Raw genomic sequence first — 24,004 nt, forward strand, 5'->3', positions numbered from 1 at the left:
CTGTGGCTAGTACTTTGAAGGTTACACGTGTGACGTTTTCTCACTGTACTTATCGTGTGCAAACTCCTAAGTAGAGGCACGACAGGATCGGAAGTGTGCGCGGCGTAGTTTCCAGGAGCTCAGCATACTACAGAATCTCGCCGTTTGCGGAAATGCGACGCTGTGAAAAGTGCGGACTTGACAGTGGACCGCGTTATCGGCGAGGTGCACGTACGTGTGCGAGATAAGGGACGGTGTGCGATGTCGGCGGAAGGAGACGGTCGGGCTGCGGCGGAGCGGCGGTGAAGCAGCGGGGCGAGCGGCGCGGCGACACTGCGTGCGGCGGGGGCGGAGGCGGGGGCGGAGGCGGCAGCCGCGGGGAGGCGCGGCCGCACCTGGCCGGGCCGGCGCGCGCGCGCGGGCCGCCGCCACGGCGCCGAGGACGCCCGCTACATACACCTCAGCTTCCGCCTGCTCGCGCACCTCGCCTCCTTCGAGCAGGTAATCCGCCCCTCCCCCACTCACACCCACCACCGTTCCAGCTCAAAAATACTTCTGTAAACGGGTTCGGCGTACTCGAAAAACACCGTCGTGGAACCACCGAAAGTTGTAATGTGTACATCTACATCTACGTGATTACTTTGCAATTCACATTTAAGTGCTTATCAGAGGGTTCATCGAACCACAATCGTACTATCTCTCTACCATTCCACTCCCGAACAGCGCGCGGGAAAAACGAACACCCAAACCTTTCTGTTCGAGCTCTGATTTCTCTTATTTTATTTTGATGATCATTCCTACCTATGTAGGTTGGGCTCGACAAAATATTTTCGCATTCGGAAGAGAAAGTTGGTGACTGAACCTTCGTAAATAGATTTCGCCGCGACGAAAAACGTCTTTGCTTTAATGATTTCCATCCCAACTCGCGTATCATACTGCCACACTCTCTCCCCTATTACGTGATAATACAAAACGAGCTGCCCTTTTTTGCACCCTTTCGATGTCCTCCGTCAATCCCACCTGGTAAGGATCCCACACCGCGCAGCAATATTCTAACAGAGGACGAACGAGTGTAGTGTAAGCTGTCTCTTTAGGGGACTTGTTGCATCTTCTAAGTGCCCTGCCAATGAAACGCAACCTTTGGCTCGCCTTCCCCCACAATATTATCTATGTGGTCTTTCCAACTGAAGTTGTTCGTAATTTTAACACCCAGGTACTTAGTTGAATTGACAGCCTTGAGAATTGTACTATTTATCGAGTAATCGAATTCCAACGGATTTCCTTTGGAACTCGTGTGGATCACCTCACACTTTTCGTTATTTAGCGTCAGCTGCCACCTGCCACACGGTACAACAATGTTTTCTAAATCGCTTTGCAACTGATACTGGTCTTCGGATGACCTTACTAGACGGTAAATTACAGCATCATCTGCGAACAACCTAAGAGAACTGCTCAGATTGTCACCCAGGTCATTTATATAGATCAGGAACAGCAGAGGTCCCAGGACGCTTCCCTGAGGAACACCTGATATCACTTCAGTTTTACTCCATGACTTGCTGTCTAATACTACGAACTGCGACCTTCCTGACAGGAAATCACGAATCCAGTCGCACAACTGAGACGATACCCCATAGGCCCGCAGCTTGATTAGAAGTCGGTTGTGAGGAACGGTGTCAAAAGCTTTCCGGAAATCTAGAAATACGGAATCAACTTGAGATCCCCTGTCGATAGCGGCCATTACTTCGTGCAAATAAAGAGCTAGCTGCGTTGCACATGAACGATGTTTTCTGAAACCATGCTGATTACGTATCAATAGATCGTTCCCTTCGAGGTGATTCATAATGTTTGAATACAGTATATGCTCCAAAACCCTACTGCAAACCGACGTCAATGATATAGGTCTGTAGTTCGATGGATTACTCCTACTACCCTTCTTAAACACTGGTGCGACCTGCGCAAATTTCCAATCTGTAGGTACAGATCTATCGGTGAGCGAGCGGTTGTATATGATTGCTAAGTAGGGAGCTATTGTATCAGCGTAATGTGAAAGGAACCTAATCGGAATACAATCTGGACCTGAAGACTTGCCCGTATCAAGCAATTTGAGTTGCTTCGCAACCCCTAAGGTATCTACTTCTAAGAAACTCATGCTAGCAGCTGTTCATGTTTCAAATTCTGGAATATTCCATTCGTCTTCCCAAGGTGTACTTGTTGCTGAGTCTTCCGGGCAGTGTGACCGTGGTCGAAGAAACTTTTCGTTTCCTGACGTTTCGTCCAGAGCTGCGCTGGACATTTCCGGAGCTACTCGTGGCGACGCTGAGTCTTGCCGACTGAAGATTTGGACGTCGGAGAGCGATATTCAGAATGACAATTATTGAACTACCGGGTGATCAAAAAAGTCAGTATAAATATGAAAACTGAATAAATCACGGAATAGTGTAGATAGAGAGGTACAAATTGACACACATGCCTGGAATGACAGGGGTTTTTATTAGAACCAAAAAAATACAAAAGTTCAAAAAATGTCCGACAGGTGGCGCTTCATCTGATCAGAATAGCAATAATTAGCATAACAAAGTAAGACAAAGCAAAGATGATGTTCTTTACAGGAAATGCTCAATATGTCCACCTTCATTCCTCAACAATAGCTGTAGTCGAGGAATAATGTTGTGAACAGCACTGTAAAGCATGTCCGGAGTTATGGTGAGGCATTGACGTCGGATGTTGTCTTTCAGCATCCCTAGAAATGTCGGTCGATCACGATACACTTCCGACTTCAGGTAACCCCAAAGCCAATAATCACACGGACTGAGGTCTGGGGACCTGGGAGGCCAGGCATGATGAAAGTGGCGGCTGAGCACACGATCATCGCCAAACGACGCGCGCAAGAGATCTTTCACGCGTCTAGCAATATGGGGTGGAGCGCTATCCTGCATAAATATCGTACGTTCCAGCAGGTGTTTATCAGCCAGGCTGGGGATGATGCGATTCTGTAACATAACGGCGTACCTCTCACCCGTCACGGTAGCAGTACTGACGTTTTGCTGTCCAGCGCCATCTGTCGGACATTTTGTGAACTTTTTTGTTGTTCTAATAAAACCCCATGTCATTCCAAGCATGTGCGTCAATTTTTACCTCTCTATCTACATTATTCCGTGGTTTATTAAGTTTTCAAAATTATACTGACTTTTTGCTCACCCGGTATATGAAAGAAAAGTAAATTATTTACAAACTATGGCGTGCACACACTTTATTCTACATGTAAACGTCACTAAAGATATTCGTATTTAGATTATGACATGTTCGGTATGCCTGCCATCATTGGCGATGATGTGGCGTAGACGAACAACGAAATTCTGCATGACCCGCTGAAGTGTCGGAGCATCGATGCTGTCGATGACCTACTGAATGGCTGTGTTAAGCGCAACAATGGTTTTGGGGTTATTGCTGTACACCGTGTCTTTAGGCGGCCAATTGAGATCCATGCCAGTGGCCTCTGCGTACCCCAGAGCCAGAATGCGGTCCCCAAACTGCTCCTCAAGGACATCAAACACTCCTTCGACGGGGTCGAGCTCCGTCTTGCATGAACCACATCTTGTCGAAATCTGGGTCACATTCGATAATGGGAATGAAATCATCTTCCAAAATCTTCACGTGCCGTTGGGTGGTCAGCGTGCCTACAAGGAATATCGCACCGATTATTCCGTGACTGGACATTGCACGCCACACAGTTACCCGTTGAGGATAACGAGATTTCTCGACAGCGAAATGCGGGTTCTCAGTCCTCCAGACGCACCGATTTTGCTTATTGACGAACCCATCCAAATTAAAGTGGGGTTGGTCGCTAAACCAAACCATACATACCATACTAAATCCCATCGTGTTCCGTGGCCAACCGCGCAGTTTGATCGTGCTAACGCAAACCGTTCAGAAGTTATGATGATTTTATTTCATATAGTTCAACAACTGTCACCCTGTAAATAGTAGGTAAAGTGGGTGTGTTCGAGTTTACACGTGATCAGCAGAAATAATTTTTGTCGAAGATAAAACGTAATTATCGATTGTCGCTTGTCAGTGATAAAACTATCGATTCCTCAGACCCGTTCTTTTCTGTTAAAATTATCACTAGGCTTGTATATGTCGATGGCTTCTCTACTACTCGTGGATAATATTTTGCCATAGTAGATAAAATTCTGGTTTCGGGAAATTTCATTTCATGATTTCCTGACTGAAGAGCATGCTCTGCTACAGCTGGTTTTTCTGTTTTCCGTAGTCGGCAAAAACGTTTATGTCCTTTTTAGCCTTGTATTTGATGGTACCGGTTTGTCGATGATACATTTGTGGTTTTGACACATGGTAAAAAAGCTTTAGAAGAATTCTTTTGTTATTTCGTGTAAATCTAGAAATCTAGTTTACCGTGGAGATGGAAAAACACATCGCATTATCCTTCTTGGATGTTTTAGTTGTGTGAAAGGCTGACGGGAGGTTGAAATACAAGGTTTTCCGGGAAATCAGATCAACAGATAGATATTTGGGTAAGAACTCCAACCATCATCCGCAACAAGAGAGAGGTGCAATTAAAAGTGTTGTTCACAGAGCCAAAAGGATTTATACCCGAAACATCTGAAGCAGGCGTCCGAGAAGAATGACTATTCACACAAAAAAGTGAATAGGTTCTTCGACCGAAAAACAGTAGGAAAAGAGGCAACGATAAAACACAGCGATCAAGAAAGTAACTTATCAGCTCGGCAAGGTTTACGGCAACATGATAACAGACGGTTTTTAGACGAACTAAGAAAATATGTCAATTCCTAAGACCTGTAAAGGACAAACATCTTCCTCTGTCAGCGACTGGAGTATGTAAAACCCCATGTACTTGTGGAAAGGTCTACATTAGAACTATCGAGAGACACGCGAATACAAGACTGAATAATATAGGGGTCTTTCCCGACTATGGGGAACGGAAAATTCATCTACAGCAGCTCTTCAGTCAAGAAATCATGAACTAAAGTTTTCTGAAACCAAAATTTTATCCACCATGACTAACTATTATTCACGACTATACAGAGGCGCCATCGAAATATAAGAGCACACTGATAATTTTAACAGAAAAGAAGAAGTCATGAAACTCAGCGACGTATGACAGTCGCTCTGCAGAATCGGTAGATAAATTTCTACTCTTTACCTGCGACAATCGATAGTTACGCTTTATCTCTGACAAAGATTATTGGGAGGTGTGTTTCGGGTGAGAACTTAGGTCACCCTAATGGTAGGACTGGAGCCTCACAGACACTCATGCTCGTAAATTAAGGATAATTGATGAATGTGGTGCCTCACAAACGTGGCACTACACAAAACTGTCGCTAATAGCATAGGCACACAGGAAACACACACGACACAGATCTGTAAGTCCACGGTATTGGTGATAAGTTGAGAAAACCGTCCCGAAACACATGTGCTACAAAACGCCACTTTTTCCTGCGCATGTACCCCGACATCAATACGGGATATGATCACCGTGCACACGTACGCAGGCCACACAACGGGTTGGCATACTCTGGATCAGGTGGTCGAGCAGCTACTCGGGTATAGCCTCCCAATCTTGCACCAGTGCCTGTCGGAGCTCCTGAAGTGGCGTAGGGGTTTGAAGACGTGCAGCGATACGTCGTTCGAGAGCATCCCAGACGTGCTCGATGGGGTTTAGGTCTGGAGAAGAGGCATGCCATTCCATTCGCCTGATGTTCTGTTTCAAGGTACTCCTCCACGATGGCAGCTCGGTGGGGCCGTCCCCTGAAAAGTCGGACATAGTGGTGCAAAATGACGTCCCAATACACCTGACCTGTTACAGTTCCTCTGTCAAAGACATGCAGGGCTGTACGTGCACCAGTCGTAATCCCACCCCACACCATCAACCATGACCACCATACAGGTCCCTTTCAAGGACATTAAGGGGTTGGTATCTGGTTCCTGGTTCACGCCAGATGAAAACCCGGCGAGAAACACTGTTCAGACTATACCCGGACTCGTCCGTGAGCATAACCTGGGACCACTGTTCCAATGACCATGTACTGTTTCTTGACACCAGGCTTTACGGGCTCTCCTGTGACCAGGGGTCAGTGGAATACACCTTGCAGGTCTCCGGGCGAATAAACCATGTCTGTTCAGTTATCTGTAGACTGTATGTCTGGATACAACTGTTCCAGTGGCTGCGGTAAGGTCCCGAGGAAGGCTCCGTGCAGTACTCCGTGGCTGTCTGCGGGCACTAATGGTGAGATATCGGTCTTCGTGTGGTGTTGCACACTACGGATGTCCCGTACTGTAGCGTCTGGACACGTTTCCTGTCTACTGGAATCGTTGCCATAATCTTGAGATCACACTTTGTGGCACACGGAGGGCCCATGCTACGACCTGCTGTGTTTGACCAACCTCCAGTCGCCCTAGTATTCTACCCCTCATGACGTCATCAATATGTGTTCTTGAAATCGTCGCACGTACGAATGGTGCAGTAACAAAAAAGACAGGGTGGGTCAACGCTTTAAAGTAAAGATATATAAACTTATACAAATGACTATTTCTTGCGAAGGTATCCCTGTCACGTATGTTTGACAGATAGTGACATTTTCTTGCGTTTGCCAAATCAAGACGAATCTACCGTATTTCACAAAAAATGGGAATTGTAAGTGCTTCGTTATCTTCAAATACATGTCCTTTTATTGTCACCCATAATGAGCTTTTGTAAATGCTTCCAGCGATGCGTAGCATGCTACGAACAAGATGATAATTCCTACTTCTAACTTGAACGTAAGAAAGTCTATGACATTTTCCTCGAAGTGTCACAATTTCTTGAAACATGCATATGTCGAACAACTACTTTTTTCCAGTATTGTGTAAAGGTGAATAACTGAGTCTCACTACTCTATGTACGATTTAACTATGACAACATTTTAAATTTATGCTACTGTGTTTGTTTTGATTTCCTTTTTAGTTTACTAGCTTGGAAGAAAACACTAACAATATACTGCTCTTAATAAGAAGGGTTATAGCTTGACATTTTGGCTAGAGACCCACCGAAAGGACCAGTCGAGCACGGCTAGTGCGCGTAATCGCATGTGGCCGTTAGTTACACTACTGTGACGCATTCGGGAGGACGACGGTTCAATCCCGTCTCCAGCCATCCTGATTTAGGTTTTCCGTGATTTCCCTAAATCGTTTCAGGCAAATGCCGGGATGGGTCCTTTGAAAGGGCGCGGCCGATTTCCTTCCCAATCCTTCCCTAACCCGAGCTTGCGCTTCGTCTCTAATGACCTCGTTGTCGACAGGACGTTAAACACTAACAACAACCACCACCACCACCACCACCACCACCACACTACTGTGAATGGCGTGTAACCGACAGAAGCGGCGTTCGGGTCGGTCGCACGTATTGTACAACTAACTGCCCCGGGGGATAGAGCACTATTGATGTCAACACGTATAAACTGACTACTGCGGGAAGTCCCACGTTACACGCCAGACAGAGTGAAGATGATTTGCGGGTGGGATTGGAATGACAACAGTTAGTCATAGTTATGAAATTCGAATACACCACGTGTGTCAGTACAGTTGCGGAAACCCTTTATCTACAATGAACACAATATTTTTGAAGCAGATGTGATTGTTTTGAGCCGGCCGCTGGTGGCCGAGCGGTTCTGGGCGCTTCAGTCTGGAACCGCGCGAGCGCTACGGTCGCAGGTTCGAGTCCTGCCTCGGGCATGGATGTGTGTGATGTCCTTAGGTTGGTTAGGTTTGGGTAGTTCTAAGTTCTAGGGGACTGATGACGTCAGATGTTAAGTCCCATAGTGCTCAGAGCCATTTGATTGTTTTGAAAATACACTGAAGAGCCAAAGAAACTGATACACCTGCCTAATATCGTGTAGGGCCCCCGCGAGCACGCAGAAGTGTCACAACACGACGTTGCATGGATCGACTAATGTCTAAAGTAGTGCTGGAGGGAATCGCCACCATGAACCCTGCAGGGCTGTCCATAAATCAGTAAGAGTTCGAGGGTGTGGATATCTCTTCGGGACAGCACGTTGCAAGGCATCCCAGATATGCTGAATAATGTTCATGTCTGGGGAGTTCGCTGGCCAGCGGACGTGCTCAAACTCAGAAGAGTGTTCCTGGAGCCACTCTGTAGTAATTCTGGACGTGTGGCGTGTCACATTTCCCTGCTGGAACTGCCCAAGTCCGTCGGAATGCACAATGGACATGAACGGATGCAGGTGATCAGACAGGATGCTTACGTATGTGTCACCTGTCAGAGTCGTATCTAGACGTATCAAGGGTCCCATATCACTCCTACTGCACAGGCCCCACACCGTGACTTGCAGGGTCCATGGACCCATGAGATTATCTCAGTACCCGTACATGTCCATCCGCTCGACACAATTTGAAACGAGACTCATCTGACCAGGCAACATGTGTCCAGTCATCAAGAGTCCAATGTCAGTGTTGACGGGCCCACGCGAGACGTAATGCTTTGCGTCGTGCAGTCACTAAGGGTGCGCGAGTGGTCATTCGGCTTCGAAAACCCACATCGATGATGTTTCGTTGAATGAATGCTTCGCACGCTGACACTTGTTGATAGCCCAGCATCGAAATCTGCAGCAGTTTGCGGAAGGGTTGCACTTCGGTCACGTTGAATGATTCTCTTCAGTCGTCGTTGGTCCCGGTATTGCAGGATATTTTTCCGGCCGCAGCATTGTCGGAGACTTGATGTCTTACCAGATTCCTGATATTCAGGGTACACTCGTGAAATGGTCGTATGGGAGAATCCCCACTTCATCGCTACCTCGGAGATGCTTGTCCCATCGCTCGTGCGCCGACTATACACGACGTCCAAACTCACTTAAATAACCTTGCATTGTAACAGCAATAACCGACCTAACAACTGCGCCAGACACTTGTTGTCTTATACAGGCGTTGCCGACCGCAACGCCGTATTCTGCCTGTTTACATCTTTCTGTATTTGAATACGCATGGCCGGCCGCTGTGGCCGAGCGGTTCTAGGCTCTACACTCTGGAACCGCGTGACCGCTACGGTCGCAGGTTCGAATTCTGCCTCGGGCATGGATGTGTGTGATGTCGTTAGGTTAGTTAGGTTTTAGTTGTTCAAAGTTCTAAGGGACTAATGACCTCAGAAGTTAAGTCCCATAGTGCTCAGAGCCATTTGAACCATTTTTTGAATACGCATGGCTATACCAGTTTCTTGGCCCTTCATTGTGTTTTTGTGACATATTTTCTGGATGTGGACACTAAGTGGACCTTTGTACTATAATAATTGCATGTGGCATAAGACCTGGTGCATCTCTTTCCATTGGACGACACTTCGGCGACTTCCGTGTCCCTAACCCACCCGAGTTTGTCTAACCGGGGAAAGTGAGCTACTGTTTAAAAGGGAATCCGAACAACGTGTCGTTCCTGGCGACTTCTCACATCGTTCAGAGGTGAAGGCTAAATCAAAGGCACATTGAAAATTTCCATCGTCTGCCCAGGATTCGAATACGCAGCCTCTGGGTTTCAAATCACTCGCTTTACCAATAGGCCAATAGGCCCAACTATTTGAAACTGAAATGCTTTTGGTTATCTTTTACTGAGTGAAAAATCTCTTATGAGTAGGGATATTATTTAGAAATGTATGCTTTGACAGAAACACGTCACTGAGATGGCTTTTTTTTGTTGCGCCTTTTGTACTGATTTAAGTAATTGAAATGGTCACGTCTAGTTGATACATAAATGGGTAAAAGATGTTAATACGTTCTTTTATGGTTTTCTCACTGAAGGTACAGATGTATGATTAAAATAATCGTGAATCTTACTGACATAATAAATCTGTGTGCCGAACAGGAATTCAAATCCGTAACCTTGTGTTTCATGCGCAATGTTTTTATCAACTGAGCTATCCGAGCACGAATAACGATTCTTCCCTGCAGCTTTACTTCCACCCGTACCTTTCTCCTTCCTTCCAAATTAAAATAATAGTACCTACGTAGCTTAAAGTGAGCACTCAGTTCACACTGTGGCGTATGCTGTAGCTATAGCTGGCATATATTCCCTTTATTTGGTTCGTTAGTCGAAAGATGCGATAGTCATTGTTACGAAGTAGATGACGTACCGTCTCCTTTGCGTAAGTAATGGAAGGGTAGACCAACAGCATCCTTTGTGAAACATGTAAGCAACAGGGTCGGTGTCGAATTCCATCGGTTTCATTTCTACATCTACGACGGCGTACATGAAGGACAACAGAGATGTTCTCTGACCCTTCCTTACTTCGAGATCGACAGCGTTCTTGAAGCACATTGTTATCTGTAGCATCGTTAGCCTCACGCGACTAGCCACCTCGGCAAGTTTCCAACCTCCGATGCAGCCACACCCGACACGATGCTCGAGAGTTTGAACACCTACGCAGTTTTTACTTTTTTGTTCTAGGTATCATTTTCCTCTGTCTCCACATTGTGCAATAAATTTGAAAGTTATTTTTATTCGGTTATCGTGAACTGCTTTTATACAAAGTGATCTGGCCACGGCGTCCTCCAAATAATTGAAACACTTATGGCCAATAAAAGAAATTCTGTTTTTGATATACACCTCTCCTTATTCTGACATTTGTGTATAGAATACACTGAAAGTGACACGGACGACTGTTTTACTGTGCAGGACCTGCAGAGCGAGATCGAGAGCCACCGCGATGTGTTCGCGTCGCTCAACGGGACGGGCCGCAAGCTGCTCAGCAGCCTCGCCTCGCAGGACGACGCCGTCATGCTGCAGCGCCGCCTCGACGAGATGAACCAGCGCTGGCACCACCTCAAGGCCAAGAGCATGGCCATCAGGTACGCGCCAGCCACCAGCCTGCTGCAGCTTGTCCCAATATGTCTCCGCTAGCTGTCCCCCCCCCCTCCCCCCTCCTCCACGCCTTTTTCGGCAGCTCGTCCGCCTACGCCAGTCCGACCCCCCCCCCCCCTTTCCCTCCTTCCCATTTCAACTGCCCTGCCCCCTCTTCCATCCACTCTCTTCTGTCTGTGTAGTCAGTTGCCTGCCCACGCGTACCACTGCAGCTCTCGAACGTGTTGTTGTTGTGGTCTTCAGTCCTGAGACTGGTTTGATGCAGCTCTCCATGCTACTCTATCCTGTGCAAGCTGCTTCATCTCCCAGTACCTACTGCAACCTACGTTCTTCTGAATCTGTTTAGTGTATTCATCTCTTGGTCTCCCTCTACGATTTTTACCCTCCACGCTGCCCTCCAATGCTAAATTTGTGATCCCTTGATGCCTCAAAACATGTCCTACCAACCGATCCCTTCTTCTAGTCAAGTTGTGCCACTAACTTCTCTTCTCCCCAATGCTATTCAATACCTCCTCATTAGTTATGTGATCTACCCATCTAATCTTCAGCATTCTCCTGTAGCACCACATTTCAAAAGCTTCTATTCTCTTCTTATCCAAACTATTTATCGTCCACGTATTACTTCCATACATGGCTACACTCCATACAAATACTTTCAGAAACGACTTCCTGACACTTAAATCTATACTTGATGTTAACAAATTTCTCTTCTTCAGAAACGCTTTCCTTGCCATTGCCAGTCTACATTTTATATCCTCTCTACTTCGAACATCATCAGTTATTTTGCTCCCCAAATAGCAAAACTCCTTTACTACTTTAAGTGTCTCATTTCCTAATCTAATTCCTTCAGCATCACTCGACTTAATTCGACTACATTCCATTATCCTCGTTTTGCTTATATCCTCCCTTCAAGACACTATCCATTCCGTTCAACTGCTCTTCCAAGTCCTTTGCTGTCTCTGACAGAATTACAATGTCATCGGCGAACCTCAAAGTTTTTATTTCTTCCCCATGGATTTTAATACCTACTCTGAATTTTTCTTTTGTTTCCTTTACTGCTTGCTCAATATACAGATTGAATAACGTCGGGGAGAGGCTACAACCCTGTCTCACTTCCTTCCCAACCACTGCTTCCCTTTGATGTCCCTCGACTCTTATAACTGCCATCTGGTTTCTGTACAAATTGTAAATAGCCTTTCGCTCCCTGTATTTTACCCCTTCCACCTTCAGAATTTGAAAGAGAGTATTCCAGTCAACATTGTCAAAAGCTTTCTCTAAGTCTACAAATGCTAGAAACGTAGGTTTGCCCTTCCTTAATCTAGCTTCTAAGATAAGTCGTAGGGTCAGTATTGCCTCACGTGTTCCGATATTTCTACGGAATCCAAACTGATCTTCCCCGAGGTCGGCTTCTAACAGTTCTCGAACGTACGAATCTCAATTAACACTCAAATAATTTGTATTGAAAAAGTCTTTAGTGTTTCTCTCTGTGACTCTCTCAAATTGTGTTATTGTGTGTTTTCTAACGAAAATGTCAATTAAATGGGTCAACTAAGGCGTGTGCACAGAACACCACCTATGTATTTTGGAAATACAGGGTGTTAGGAAAAGATTCATTCAGTGCCAGAAGACTAAATCTTCTAAACTAATGGAGGTAGACACTTGGCGTAGATATTAACTTCTGCCTAGGACTACAAAGTTCTTACAAGGGGTGTTCAACAAGTAATGGAATACATTTTCTTCTGAAAGCAGGTTGCATTTATCCATGATTCCAAAACACCGTATTACTCAGTACTCCTGTGGCTACAAAACTCTGTTTTTCAACATAATCTCCGTTCAGTGTGACGGCCTTGCTCTGCCTTACTGCGAGGGCCTGTATGCACACATGTTTCGGAGTCACGAACCCATGTTTCATCGCCTGTGATGATCTTCGACAGAGAATTGTCACGATCAGCTTCCCTACAAGATGGTCCTTTGTTGCTCTTTATGGTCTTCTGTTAGGCGGCGAGGAACCCTGAGAGCACACACCACTGAATACCCCAAGGGTAGGACGGGTGTGTCAGCACCACCAATAGAGACGTCAGCGAGGTGTTTGTTTGTGATCCGTCGATCACCTCTAATGAGTGTGTCCGCACGTTCCAACATTGCAGGAGTCACAGCTGAGAGCGGCCGGCCGGCACGGTGGAGATCGGACAGGTCTGAGCGACCCTGTTGCGATGATGACAGACTCGCCGCCCAACGACTCACCGTGCTTTTATTCACTGCCCGGTAGAGATGGGTCGAACTCGTTCATTCCCGTGAAGTACTTCATTCATTTCACTCTTTGCCGTGAAGCGTTCAAATGAAGTAGTTCATTCATGAAGTACGGAAGCCTGGCGAAGTTGTCCAGTTCGCCGCTCAGCCGCGGCTACGCTCGCTTCGCCTCGCTCGTACAATAAAGCTTCGTAATACTTCATAATTTTACCAACAGATGGCCGAACTATGAAGTAACGTCCACGTAACGTTTTGCGTCTTACAGCGTCTGAGGTAACTTAAATACAGCATGGTCGAAGGGGACGAAGGAAACATAAATAGAGAAGCCTGTCACATATAAAGAAGGTATTACGTTTAACCTTGCTCGACATTTTTTCATGAAGCGCCAAAAAGAGTCTTCATCTGCCAAGTGAAACCTTATTTGTTGTGTTTATGGACTGAAAACTAGGGCTACTAACGAAATTAAGTCCAATTTTATGTTCCTTTTAAAATTTAATCCAAAATAGAATGAGTATGTTTACCACTGTCACAAAGTTTATATACCTACGTTAAGTAATTATTCAGAAGTTTTCCTGTAGATTTTATTTTTGTTGAGAATAATAACCCTATAAATTCAAAACGTAAACTGTCACCTGTAGTCATGGGTACGATTTCAGGTAAAATCCCTCTTTATTTTATTCGGAAAGCAATTTTTGTGTCTGTTCACGCTTATACAATGGCTAGCAACTTTGGTCGCGTAGAAGTAGTGAAATTTGGGGTTTCTTCGCCGATTTAGGTGATGGGAAAGCAAAGTGCAACTGTTGTTGTAAGTGTATTTCACCGCGCGATTCGTCGACAGGCAGTAGAGGGAGGACTGAAGTGAAGGGAGAATGAGTGACGTAGCGCCAATGTAATGGGGATGAGGGAGAGGGGAAGAGAGTGAGTGAACGAACTAGAAAAAAAGTGTGGAGTGTGCTATCTGTGGAGAGTTTGAAGTACCAGTTCATTGAAATTGAGTGGTTAGTTCACACTTCACTGGAGTGAAGCGTTCATTTGAACGACTCATTCACGAGCTCCCCACCACTACTCCCCGGTCTCTGTAGACATTCTGCAGGCACCTACGATTATCTCTGATGTTCTGATTTTCCGTCACAGCTCTCTGCTTTGAGCCCACCTACGTTACAGACACCATTTTGGAGGCTGCGTATAGCGCCACCAATTATCGGAACTTCACGAAACTACAGCGGCGGAAGCGGGAATATTCTGCGTTGTCCCACGACAAATTTCACATTTTGTCAACCGAAACTGGCCGAGAAGAAAACGTGTTCCATTGCTTATTGAAGACCCCTCGTATATTATAAAGATAAATCCGATTTTAATACGCTATGTATTTTAACTGCAAACATGTACAACCTAGAGGATCAAAGTTTTCGTTTAGTTTCTACAAGTATTCAATATACTCTCCACACTGGATGCACGACAAACATCCAGACGATAGTCAAACGTATCCCATACTTTTGCCAGCATGTTTACAGTGTTAACTTTTTTCACCGCTCTCCCTACGCGGCGTCGCAGTTCACCCAAAGTTTTTGAGAGGGCTGCACATAGAGTCTCCCACAACACCTCCCCCCACCCCCACCCCCACCCCCACCCCCACACCACAAAAATCACATTCCTCGAAACCAGCCGACCTTCTAGGCCAGTGGTGCAATGTGAGACCATCACGCCCCTTATGCCCCATACCTGTGCTGTTCTCTCAACGAAAATCACACTACCCAGTTGTGACTGAAATGCACGTGCTCCAGTGGAAAACCTGAAACGACTTTTGTGGTTGCGTTACCGCCATTTCGACCTGACGCACGCAGGCCGCAGTGGTCGAGCGGTTCTAGGCGCTTCAGTCTGGAACCGCGCGACCGCTACGGTCGCAGGTTCGAATACTGTCTCGGGCATGGATGTGTGTGGTGTCCTTAGGTTAGTTAGGTGTACGTAGTTCTAAGTTCTAGGGGACTAATGACCTCAGATGTTAAGTCCCATAGTGCTCAGAGCCATTTGAACCATTTTTTGTCTGGTGAATTTCAAGTACAGAGGGGGCTACGACAGGGAGATGTGATCTCTACAATGCTATTTAATTTAGTTCCAGAAAAGGTGGTGCGGTAAATGCCGATAAACCCAGGAGGAACAATACTTAATCGACAAGTTCAAGTGGTAGCATATGCGGATGACGAAGCATTAATGGCAAGGAATGTAAGGGAACTAAAGGGGGAACTACGATACGTTAGAGGAAGCAGCAAGAGAAGTAGGTTTAGAAGTAAACATAAACAAAACAAAGTATATGGTGATGGAGGAGCCCGATATAAACGGACAAAAGAATTCAATAGTAATGAATAGGAAATAATATGAAAGAGTGAAAACATTTAAATATTTTGGTTCTGTAATAACGGAGGATAATAAAGTAGCAGTAGAAATTCAAGAAAGGATAGCGAGTGGAAATCGTTGCTATTTTGCCTTGCAGATTGTATTTAATTCCAGGAATGTTAATAGGAATACAAAAATTAAAATATAACGACCATATTAAGACCTATAGTAATAAATGGATCAGAAGGGTATTGACATTAAAGGAGGAGAACTCGTTACTGAGATGGGAAAGAAAGATACTGAGAAAGAATTTTGGAGCAGTTGGAGAGGAAGATGGCTGGAGAGTAAGGACAAATGTAGAACTACAAACACTTTTTGGGCAGATGGATATTGTTGTTAAAATTAAGCAGGGAATAATAAGATTGGCGGGACATGTAGAGAGATTTCCAGAAACTCGGAGTGTCAAGAAAGTTTTCGTGGGAAAACCTGACGGGAGAAGGAGAAGAGGTAGACCCAGGGAAAGGTGGCTGGACGATATGGAAGAAGATCTAAAGGCGATGGGAATAAGAAATTGGATAAGGAAGGCGATGGACAGAGAAAAATGGAAGCGGGTGATACAGGAGGCCAAGTTTCTTCAAGGACTGTAGAGCCAACCAAGAAGAAGACCAGTTTCTGTGCTTCAGTATACCATATTTAGGCCTTAACTAACGCTGATGGGGATAACTCCAATAGTATACACAATTCTGTCAGTGGCCAACATCTATGAATTGATTTTCGCAGAACATCTGTAACAACGATGTTGTGTCTCGAACCACAACTACCAACGATTTGGTAGTTAATGGTTGGAGACACAGCATCGTTGTTACAGATTTTCTGTGAAAACCAGTTCACAAATGTTGACCACTGATGGAATCGTGTATACGATTGGAGTTAACCCCCTCAGCCTCAGTTAAGACTTGAAGATGGTATACTGGAGCACCGAAACTGGTAGCCATATAATCAATAACGTCGTAAGGACGGCTGTAGATGTTCCATTTTATTACAGAAGCTATTCTGTCTCAAGGAAATTTGTTTTATTCGAACTCCGATTGTTTTCAAGACTTCTGCAGCGAACCGATGTTAAGGACACTAGTCTGTAATTATGCGGTTCCGTTCTTTTACCTTTCTCGTATGCAGGAGTCACCCGTGCTTTTTTTCCAGTTACTAGGGACTTCGCACAGGGCGAAAGATTAGCGATAAATGCAATCTAAGTAAGGGGTCAATGCCGCAGACTACTCTCTGTAAAACCGAATTGTGATTCTATGTGGACCGGGCGACTAATTGTTTTCAACTCTTTCAGTTTTTCTCTACCCCAGGGAGGCCTTTTTCAATGTCCTCCATGCAGGAGTCCGAACGACACTCAAACGACATCGTTTGTTTGATCCTCAGGCGTCAATGACTTCTTCAATGTGAAATTTAAAACTCCGCCTTTCCTTTGCTGGCTTCTATTGCCACCCAAGTTGGTCGACGAGTGACTGCATAGAAGCCTGCGACGCGATTAGTGATTTTATGTACGACCATAATTTTCTCGTTTTGTCGGCAAGATCGCTCGCTATGGTACGACGTTGAAAGTTGTTATATAGTTCGCGCATTGATCTTCTTACGGACGCATGAATTTCTACTAACGTTTGCGTGCTGACATTTGCCCGTTCTTTTTTGAACCAAGAGTGCAACAGTCTGTTTTCTCATTTTCCGAATTTGATTGTTAAACCACGGATGGTCTTCATCGTTCTTAATCCACTTACTCGGCACTTACTCTTCAGAGTGCGTTTTACGCTCAGTTTGAACTTCACCCATAATTGCTCTACGTTTGTCATATTGGACCAAAATCACGTCCATTCATTGTTTAAGTGAGATGTTAACAACTGCTTACCGGAGTTTTCTAGCATAAATACTCTTCCAGCCTTCATAATGGATTTATTAACTTTAGTAACGACTGTCACTATGATGGAATCACGATCATTAATCCCTGCCCCTGTACTCACTGTCGATAAGGTCAGACATGTTTAATACAAGGTCTGAAATATTTACATTGCGTATGGGTGTTGTCTAACTAATTGCCCAAGGCAGTTTTCGGAAAAATGTTCAAAAATACTTCACAGCACTGTCTGTCTGTTTAGCCTGCAGTGAACCCATAGATGTCCTCGGTTGACCACGGTTGGATATCCGTTCGACGTCGTTGTCCACTAATACTGAGGAAGACATCATACGTCAGTCCTTTGTTCGTGGATCGAGTTTCCATATTACGAAGTCCACATGTCACTCGATACTGCCATAACGTAACTGCTTGCGTACATACTTGTGAAAATTGCAGGTAACTTGGAACGTGCGATCATTTAATTATTCTCTTAGACGTGTATGTTTGAGATGACTTTGAGAAACATACTAAAAATGGCTCCCCGTCCGTTACGTAAGTATCGGAAGCTATAAACTAAGCCCTACCACCAGGGATAGGTGCTTTTAATGCGCTGTGCCCAAATCCACCCGTGTTGTTGATCGTTGGATAAGTGCGAACCGACACAGAAACGTTAAATTTCAGTGCCATTAAATTGCAGAAGCACTAGAGGCAGAGGATCAATACAGTTCTGATGATAAGAGCTGTTAAGTCAGGTTATTACGGCGGTATTCGACTCCGCTGGTTTACTGTTAGGCAAAAATAGCCTACGTACTATCCGAACAGCAGTGTGCACAGGCTGTACTTTTTAAAGTGGATTTATAGGTTTTTTTTCCATGCGTCAATGTATTAAATGTGTCTGAAGGAAAAAGTCGTTGTAAGACATGTTTAATCTTGAAAATAAGCTTGTCCTTTCGATATTCTCATTCGGAGCTTATGGCAGAGCATGCTAAAACTAACAACCTTAAGTCTTGATACAGTCTTAGTGATCGCAGTAACCACTTACTTCTACTAGTCTCAAAACATCACGACCTCATTTAATTCGTCAGTAAACTCGTATCTGATATCCGCGCGATATTGCACGTCAGTGTAGATTAATACGGAGTTTGAATATGATTTACATTTCAATTAAGTTGTTCTCAGAAGCGTATAATGTACATTTTACGACAGCTTACGTATTACAATAACAGATGAAGTCAGTTGATTCTCTCTGCGAAGTTAGAACCGTCACATGGTGCAGAGTCGTGGAGAACTGGCTCGCACATACTATAAGCGCGAGAGTGTGCCATGAAACATTTTTATAACGACAACGTTTCCGGTTTATTGCTCAAACTGCTTCAAGGGTTGAGCCATGGTCATTAAACCGCTATAAATCCTATAAATTACCTATGAACCTGAGTACCCTAAAGTTCTCAGCATCCCTAGTAACTAAGTCGTATGGTGCCAATGAGCTATAATGCAGTGCGCATAAGAGATAAAAGGATTTTCCATTTGTCTAAATGAATGTTGGAACTAAAATGTTCCTGTTTTGCTTAAGACATAGAATACTTACACCAAACTGATAACTGCAGTTACTTTTTTGTTGTCTGTTATAATTTGCTTTTGTAGACCACTCTTCATAATCACGTAGTAAAAGCTATTTTTTATTCTTTAATAAAGCTCCTCAGTAAGAGTCTATGTCTTAAGTCGTTGATAGATGTATGAAATGTGCGAATTATACAATTATCTTTTTCTTATAACATCAGCGCGCAATAAATTTATACCTTACTCCAATTCTTAGGATATGGAAACGACTATGTTATTGATTTTGCAGCTAAAATAAAAATATTATACATTTCATACTCGCAAGTTGTACTTTGTGCCCCTATCTTAGAGCATACAGGCGGGTGGAATCCATGTTAACACCTCGTTGTTATGACCGTAAGTGTGATATACTGTTGATTTTTTTTGTTTTTTTGTTTTTTGGAAATTTAGAAAGACTGAATGTAGCTGTTCACTTGCTCTACGAAGTACAACATACCATAAATAGTTTGCAGATCTTTTAGGCCGGGCCTCTACTTCGCAGTGGAAACTCAATTTGCCTTCACGCAAACTGCTTGCTCAAGTAAAATGCTACGAAGCTTGTGATATTTTGCCTGAAAAAGATATTGTGCTAGTTTGTGTGTTGAAGAAGTTAGTCACGTGCGTTTCACCGCCGGCAGAATATCATTTCATGTGGTCAGACTGCGAAATGAACGAACAGACCGAACAGCAGGCGAAGAGAACAATGGATGGTGCAAAGGTTAGAGCAAGGACGGCAATTCTGTATTAATCCGTTAGTCTAATGAACGACTGCATGTCCTTATTTAATTCTAGTCTGCTTCTGTTTACTTAGTGACTTAAGAGCGTGTTGCATATGCATGCACTGAGAAACGTGAAATTATTCCTTGCGTAATGGTACAGTTTGCGCGAGCCAACTGCAAGATCGCGAGGATTCATTTGCCATCGTAAATTGCTCGATGTAATCCGATTCTACATATATTCTAAAACTTGATTTTTGGTGCCAAGATAGTTTACAACTAACGAAATTGCCTCATAAATTCTCAGCAGCAAACCCCCATGCACTTATCCCCGCCCCCCGCCCCCCGCCCCCCGCCCTCCGCCCCCCGCCCCCCCCGCCCCTCCCCCAGCCACGACTCCTTCTTTTATCATGAACAAGTTCGTCTTCCCTATTACTGTGTCAAACCGAAACATCATAAAAGATATCACAAAGGAACACAAACAAATTATTGTAAGCTACGTTCCATAGATTCGGTATTATAAAGTACCTGAGGCACCGTTCTAGTAAATTTGGCTTAATGCGTGCCACATTGTCTGTTGCTCTAACCATCAGCAGCGTATTGGCTCACAACAATATTGAAATGGTCCAGCTGCGATCTGCCGGGTCCTTTGGGCTCGTAAATAAAGTCCAGCATGGCTTGTGGTTTAGCCTGGTAATCCCAGTGAACTGTATTTAGCAAGCAGAATTGCGACGATAAATTTCTCTACACCGAAATTCTGACTGCAGATGTCTCGCTTTTTTGCAAGTAATTATTCTGCCAAAGAATGTTTGCAATTTCGCCACTCCATTCATTTCGAGAAGCATGTTTTTTGCGACAGCTACGGTTCGATTAAACTAATAGCCATGTTCTCGTATTGTTCGTAAAACTTACTGTTTCGTGTTAGTTACAAGTGATTCAATAACTCAGAATTTTGCGTAACAAGCTTGTACATACAGGGTGGCTATAATTAAACTTGAGCTGCTTAAGAGAGCCGCCATGAAAAACGAATGATCGTAGGACAATAATACTTCATAGAAACATTTGTCGTATGGACATCAGTGATTGAAAGAAACGTTTTAATTTGCACATGAGGGTGTAACATTTGTTAATTGAGCATTAAGTTTACGTTCCAGGTTACAGAAGTTGCTCAATGTGACGACCATATGCATTCACGAGTAATGGGAAGCTTGTATGGATACCATTGTTTTCACAATTTTCGCAGCACTTAGCGATCTGTGAACCGTGGAATGTTCAGCTGTCGTGTAACGGCCTATGCACTGCTTGAAGATCGCACATCGCGTCCAGCATTCTCAGCAGTGGCAACAGTAACTTCAACATCATGTGGCACAATTGGCCGTCGGTCTCTCCCAAATCTTACGAAACAGTTTCGCATTCTGTGACTAGGCGCTGATGTCAGCTGTTTGCGACACATAAAAGTTTGTGCCGGACCAGTACTCGAGCTCCGATTTCCCACTTATAGTGAGCGGTCCCTTAACCACTTCGGCTATCCGAGCACGCCTCCAGGACCGATCCAAACTTCTAAATATCACGTAATCTCAACCGTTATGCTCGAAAAATTGGTGATTCCCACACAAGGAGACAAATGTTATATCGTCATTTAAGGATGGTCATGCAAGCATGCATGTTTGAAGGACATTCTATTACGAAGATGATGATGTGGTCTTCAGTCCGAGGACTGCTCTATCCTTGTAACGATGGTCATCTCTGAATAACTACTGCTGCCTACATAAGTTTGAATCTGCTTACTGTATTCATCTCTTGATCTCCCTCTACAATTTTCAATTCGTCTTCTACTGTATTTGTTTCCCCTGTTCTTATCAATCGTTGCCTAATTGCCCCTCTGAAACTCTCACCGACCTCTGGTTCTTTCAACTTATCCCGGTCCCATTTCCTTAATTTCCTACCTGTTTCCAATTTCTTCAGTTTTAACCTACAGTTCATAACCAATAAATTGCGGTCAGAGTCCACATCTGCCTTTGGAAATATCTTAACAGTTTAAAATTTGGTTCCTATATCTCTGTCTAACCATTATGTAATCAATCTGAAATCTTCCTTCTATGACTCTTTTATGACTCTTCAAACAAGTGCTAGCGATGATTAAATGCCGCGCGGAGAGGCCGCGTGGTTTGAGGCGCCATGTGATGGACTGCGTGGCCCGTCCCGCCGAAGGTGGAGTCCTCCCTCGGGCATGTGTGTGTGTGTGTGTGTGTGTGTGTGTGTGTGTGTGTGTGTGTGTGTTAGCATAAGGTAGTTTAAGTTAAACAGTAAGTCTAGGGACCAATGACCTCAGCAGTTTGGTCCCTTAGGAATTTACACGCATTTGAACATTTGATGATTAAATTATGGTCTGTTCAAAATTCAACCAGTCCATATTCACCTTCTATTTTTCCTTCTCTTCCTTTTCCTACTATCGAATTCCAATCCCCCTCATAATTAAATTTTCGTCTCGTTTAACTATCTGAATAATTTCTTTTATCTCATCATACATTGCTTTAATTTCTTCACCATCTGCGGAGGTTGTTAGCATGTAAACTTGTACTACTGTGGTACGGGTGGTCTTCGGTCTATCTTGGCTACGATAATGCGTCCACTATGCTGTTCATATTCGCTTACCCTTATTTTTATTTTCTTATTCATTGGTAAATCTACTACTTCATTACCCCTATTCGACCTTGTATTTATAGCTCCGCATTCACCTCACCAGACGTCCTGTTCCTCCTGCCAACAAACTTCACTATATCTAACTTCAACCTATCCATTTCCCATTTTAAATTTTCTAACCTACCTGCCCGATTAAGGGGTCTGACATTCCGCGTTTCGATCCGTAGGATGCCAGTTTTCTTTCTCCTGATGACGACATCCTCCTGAGTAGTCCCCATCTGGATATCCGAATGGGAGACTACTTTACCTCCGGAATATTTTACTCAAGAGGACGCCACCATAATTTAACCATACAGTAGAGCTACACGTCCTCGGGAAAAATTACGACTGTAGCCTTCCTTTGCTAGCAGCCGTTCGCATTACCAGCACAACAAGACCGTTTTGGTTGATTTTACAAGGCCATATCAGTCAATAATTCATGTTGCAGACATGTCCGAAAGAAGAGACACCAGTTTCATCCTGCAGCCACTATGAATCAAGACGCAAAGGAATTAAGACATTATCTCTCGTTGCACATTGATTTATATCCGTGGGTCAAGTCGAAAATGTGTGCTGGACCAAGATTCGAACCCGGATGTCCTCCTTACTGAGCAGATGCACTGAGCATTACGCCATGTGGATACAGTGATCACCGCAGCTGCACGGGCTACCCTAGCTCACCCCCTGTCAGACCCAAATTATCAACTTAATACCACACACTACTGATGTAGTGCCCTTGCTCGTGAGCCCATTACGCGCAGGGGCAGTACATCAGTGGTGTGTGATGTAAGTTGAGTATTTGTTTTTGGCACAAGGCGTGCTAGGGTAGTCCGTGCGGTTGTGGCGACTGCTGCGTCCGGACGCCGTAGTGGTCAGTGCATCTGCCCAGTAAGCAGGACACCTGGGTTCGATTCTCAGTCTGGCACAAATTTTCGACTTGCCCCTTCGATGTAACGCAATGCCCACTGGTAGCTAATGGCTTTAATTGCCTTCTGTCTTGATCAGAAATCTTGCTTATTACGCATTTGTCATCTCGTAACAGTGATGGCGATCAGAATGTAACACACTTAATGCCTAAAAACAACAACTGGTGTAAGTAATATGACTATAATGTAGAGTTATTCGAGTTGTGTGTGATTGTTGGAGAACTAGTTCAAATGGTTCAAATGGCTCTGAGCATTGTGGGACTTGACATCTGAGGTCATCAGTCACCTATAACTTAGAACTACTTAAACCTAACAAACCTAAGGACATCACACACATCCATGCCCGAGGCAGGATTCGAACCTGCGACCGTAGCGGTCGCGCGGTTCCAGACTGAAGCGCCTAGATCCGCTCGGCCATACCGGCCGGCGAGAACTTGTAAACTACTCAGTTTCAGGCAGTGACATTTTCACTGAAAAGCATGAGATCACAATCTCTGATTGTTTATGCTGATTAATTTGTTCGTGTCCAGTAGTTACCGAAATGCTCCAGGTGTAACTCGCATCGAATTTCTCCCACTGCCAATCATAACTGAACAAATAGTTGCCACATATATCCGCCGATGGAACATAAAACATCAAAATGAATGTTGTCAGACATCTAGCCATTGGATGCATCATTCTCCATTTCATTTCAGGCGTGTAGTATTTTCTCAGATTTGGAGTGTAAAGCGTGTACGTTT

General features: G+C 44.4%; 1 protein-coding gene across 1 annotated transcript in view; it reads left to right on the forward strand.

Annotated features, from left to right (window-relative positions):
- Positions 1 to 396: 396 nt before the first annotated feature.
- LOC124555944 (dystrophin-like) overlaps positions 397 to 24,004 on the forward strand; it is a gene marked incomplete at its 5' end in the record, with an annotated part of 300,198 nt that continues 276,590 nt past the window's right edge. Inside the window, 2 exons of the mRNA XM_047129994.1 lie at positions 397 to 480; positions 10,675 to 10,847. Coding sequence (XP_046985950.1) covers positions 397 to 480; positions 10,675 to 10,847 — 257 coding nt within the window. The remainder of the gene's footprint in view (positions 481 to 10,674; positions 10,848 to 24,004) is intronic.

Source organism: Schistocerca americana, chromosome X (assembly GCF_021461395.2).
Source record: "Schistocerca americana isolate TAMUIC-IGC-003095 chromosome X, iqSchAmer2.1, whole genome shotgun sequence".
Classification (NCBI taxonomy): domain Eukaryota; kingdom Metazoa; phylum Arthropoda; class Insecta; order Orthoptera; family Acrididae; genus Schistocerca; species Schistocerca americana.